The sequence below is a fragment of the Trichechus manatus genome, unplaced genomic scaffold (genome assembly GCF_000243295.1).
Source record: "Trichechus manatus latirostris isolate Lorelei unplaced genomic scaffold, TriManLat1.0 scaffold00068, whole genome shotgun sequence".
NCBI classification, from domain to species: domain Eukaryota; kingdom Metazoa; phylum Chordata; class Mammalia; order Sirenia; family Trichechidae; genus Trichechus; species Trichechus manatus.
This window is the reverse complement of record NW_004444004.1, coordinates 12,801,648-12,804,150: the sequence shown is the minus strand read 5'-3', so window position 1 is coordinate 12,804,150 and position 2,503 is coordinate 12,801,648. Positions and strand designations below refer to the sequence as shown.

The following is a 2,503-nucleotide window of genomic DNA, read 5'->3' as shown; positions in this document are numbered from 1 at the left end:
ACAACAACAGATACATAGACCAATGGAACAGAATTGAGAATCCAGACATAAATTCATCTACCTATGAGCAGCTGACATTTGACAAAGGCCCAAAGTCCATTAATTGGGGAAAAGACAGTCTCTTTAACAAATGGTGCTGGCATAACTGGATATCCATCTGCAAAAAAACTGAAATAAGACCTATACCTCACACCGTGCACAAAAAACCAAAAAAAAAAAAAAAAAAAGCAAAATGGTAATAGGCTAACACATAACTAGGGCTATCCTATATATTCAATTTCTTACATTTTCACCAGTGTTGCCCTGCTCTGGAAATCCTGTTGCTCCTTCTGGGATGAGGGAACCTCTTGAATCTTCCCTCTTAATTCCATGTCCATTTTGAAATGATCCATAAACTAAAAAAGCCGAGTCCTTGTTAGCAACAGGAGGCACTGTCAAAAACACTTTTAAAAATAAGTACTGGATTACTTTAAGATATATTTTATGGAATAGATTTTGGTCATCTAAAAGGTGATGGTTATATATTATATTAAAACACCATAAGAAGTTACTAAATGATAAGCCATATATTTTTACATCTTCAAAACATTTTGGCATATATGAAACTGTAAGAAATTCCCTGGAAGTTATTAAATATAGCCACATAATTGAAGAGATTATTATTTTAGTCTCAGTGGAACACATAACTTTATTATTTCTTTGTATTTTATTGTATGTTTGCAGTATTTTGCAATTAGAAATTTAAAACAAGAATACATGAAACATTGTGACTGTTTAAACATTCATGTTCCAGGGGATCACTCAGAATGACACATGAAAATCAAATCTGCTGGTTCTCAGTGAGTGTGGAAAATGCATTTGGAATGGTGCAGACTGATGAACTGTTTTCAGAAAGCAGTAAATGCAATGGACAGGAAGTTGATGAACATATGATGTTCACAGAAATAAATGTTTATATTCTTCTTTACAAAATCTTGTGTTCCCTTCACTGCCCTACCACCAAAGTAGAAAGATGTAACTAAAAGTAGATATTAAGACTGGGAAAATGATACAGAAGGCATATATGCCATTTGCACGTTTAAGTTATCAGTAATCTTACACACGTGAAAAGTGAAATACCCATATTTGACAATAAAATAATTTATTAAACCATCCAAATAGTGTCCTAAGCCCGGATATAAAAATTTATAATGATTTAAAATGTTACAAAGGCATGGAACAATTAAAATCAATAATTCTCATACTACATTTCATTTGAGCCTAGTAATATGATGAAGAGATTATTTTATAGATAAGGAAATGGGCTCAGAAAAGGGAAGTGTCTTGCTAAAGAATGGTGACAGGGAAGAGGATATGAAACCAGTGCTTTCCTCATTATCCTCTATTTTTTCTCATTATACAAGCTATGTTTTAAACAAGCTTAATTAAGGAAATCTAAGCAAAAAAAGGTGGCTCCAAGTGTCAGCCAGATATTAAACTTTAGTAGAGATCATGCTAACTATGTAGTTTTTATTATGAAATATTTCAAATACACAGGGAAGTACAGGGTACATTTCTAAACACCCATGTGATGTAGTTGTATAACCTTTAAAGGGCTTAATTACCAGTGTCTTTGTCAGTGCTTAGACTTCCTCTACTTGTTGGTGAAGTAAAGCCACATGCAAACTCATCCCTGGATGCCTGTAACACAATGTGATACCCATGTCATTTAAACAAACTTGTATATTAGGATAAGAAATCTGAATTAACAGAATGAGCTGCACCCTGATTTTAAACAAAGATCACTACAGGAGTTAATACTTCCACTGAGCAGATGACATAAATATAAAGTATACAATTCTGAGCACTGTGTTTTAAATAGAGCATGTCCAGAAGAGGCTAACCATAAAAGGGAAGGGTTTAGAGTCTGACAGATGATGAAGTGGAGATGTGGAGATATTTGGCCTGGAGAAAAAATTAGAAGGCACATGTTAAAGGGATATCCTGTGGAGGTGAAAACTGATGTGTTCTACGTATGTATCTCTACAGGTCAAAACTAGGACAGTCGCTAGAAATCCACTGACCTTTTAGGTCTAATGGGAGAAAGAATGTTTTAATTATTACTATGGCAAAAAGTTGCTTTGACAAATAGGAGACTGATCACCTCCAAAGTTCCTTCCAAGCCCAAGATTCTAAGGTGAGAAAAAGGGCACAGAACCAATTGTTATCAGCTAAAAGTGACTCACCAATGAGTACCAAAAGGAGGCTGTCGGGGGGTGGCGGGGGGGAGAAGTAAAGGAATACAGTTTAGTCCCTGGTACCTAACATTTGAAAGCTAAGAAATTCTTGTTTGGTTTTCAAGTTGGATAAATATATGAAGGCATATAACAAAAGTAAATCTTAACAAAACATTGGGTACAAGGGATTCTTTTTTTTTTTTTTAATATTTTATTGTACTTCAGGTGAAGGCTTACAGAACAGATAGTTTCTCATGTAACAGTAACACACATGCTGTTTTATGACA

At 34.4% G+C, this 2,503-nt stretch overlaps 1 protein-coding gene across 11 annotated transcripts in view; it reads right to left on the bottom strand.

The window, feature by feature from the left end:
* Positions 1–2,503, bottom strand: part of DOCK11 (dedicator of cytokinesis 11) — a 193,211-nt gene that overhangs the window by 58,787 nt on the left and 131,921 nt on the right. For 9 of the 11 annotated variants that reach the window (XR_002824626.1, XR_002824627.1, XM_023734487.1 and 6 more), the window contains 2 exons: positions 1,605–1,680; positions 286–443 (listed from right to left, as the gene is read on the bottom strand). Coding sequence is in view for 9 of the 11 variants with exons in the window: in XM_023734487.1 (XP_023590255.1) it covers positions 286–443; positions 1,605–1,680 (234 nt within the window). In the remaining 2 variants the exon portion in view is untranslated. The remainder of the gene's footprint in view (positions 1–285; positions 444–1,604; positions 1,681–2,503) is intronic. The other 2 variants (XM_012556519.2, XM_004379806.2) reach the window with 1 other exon arrangement.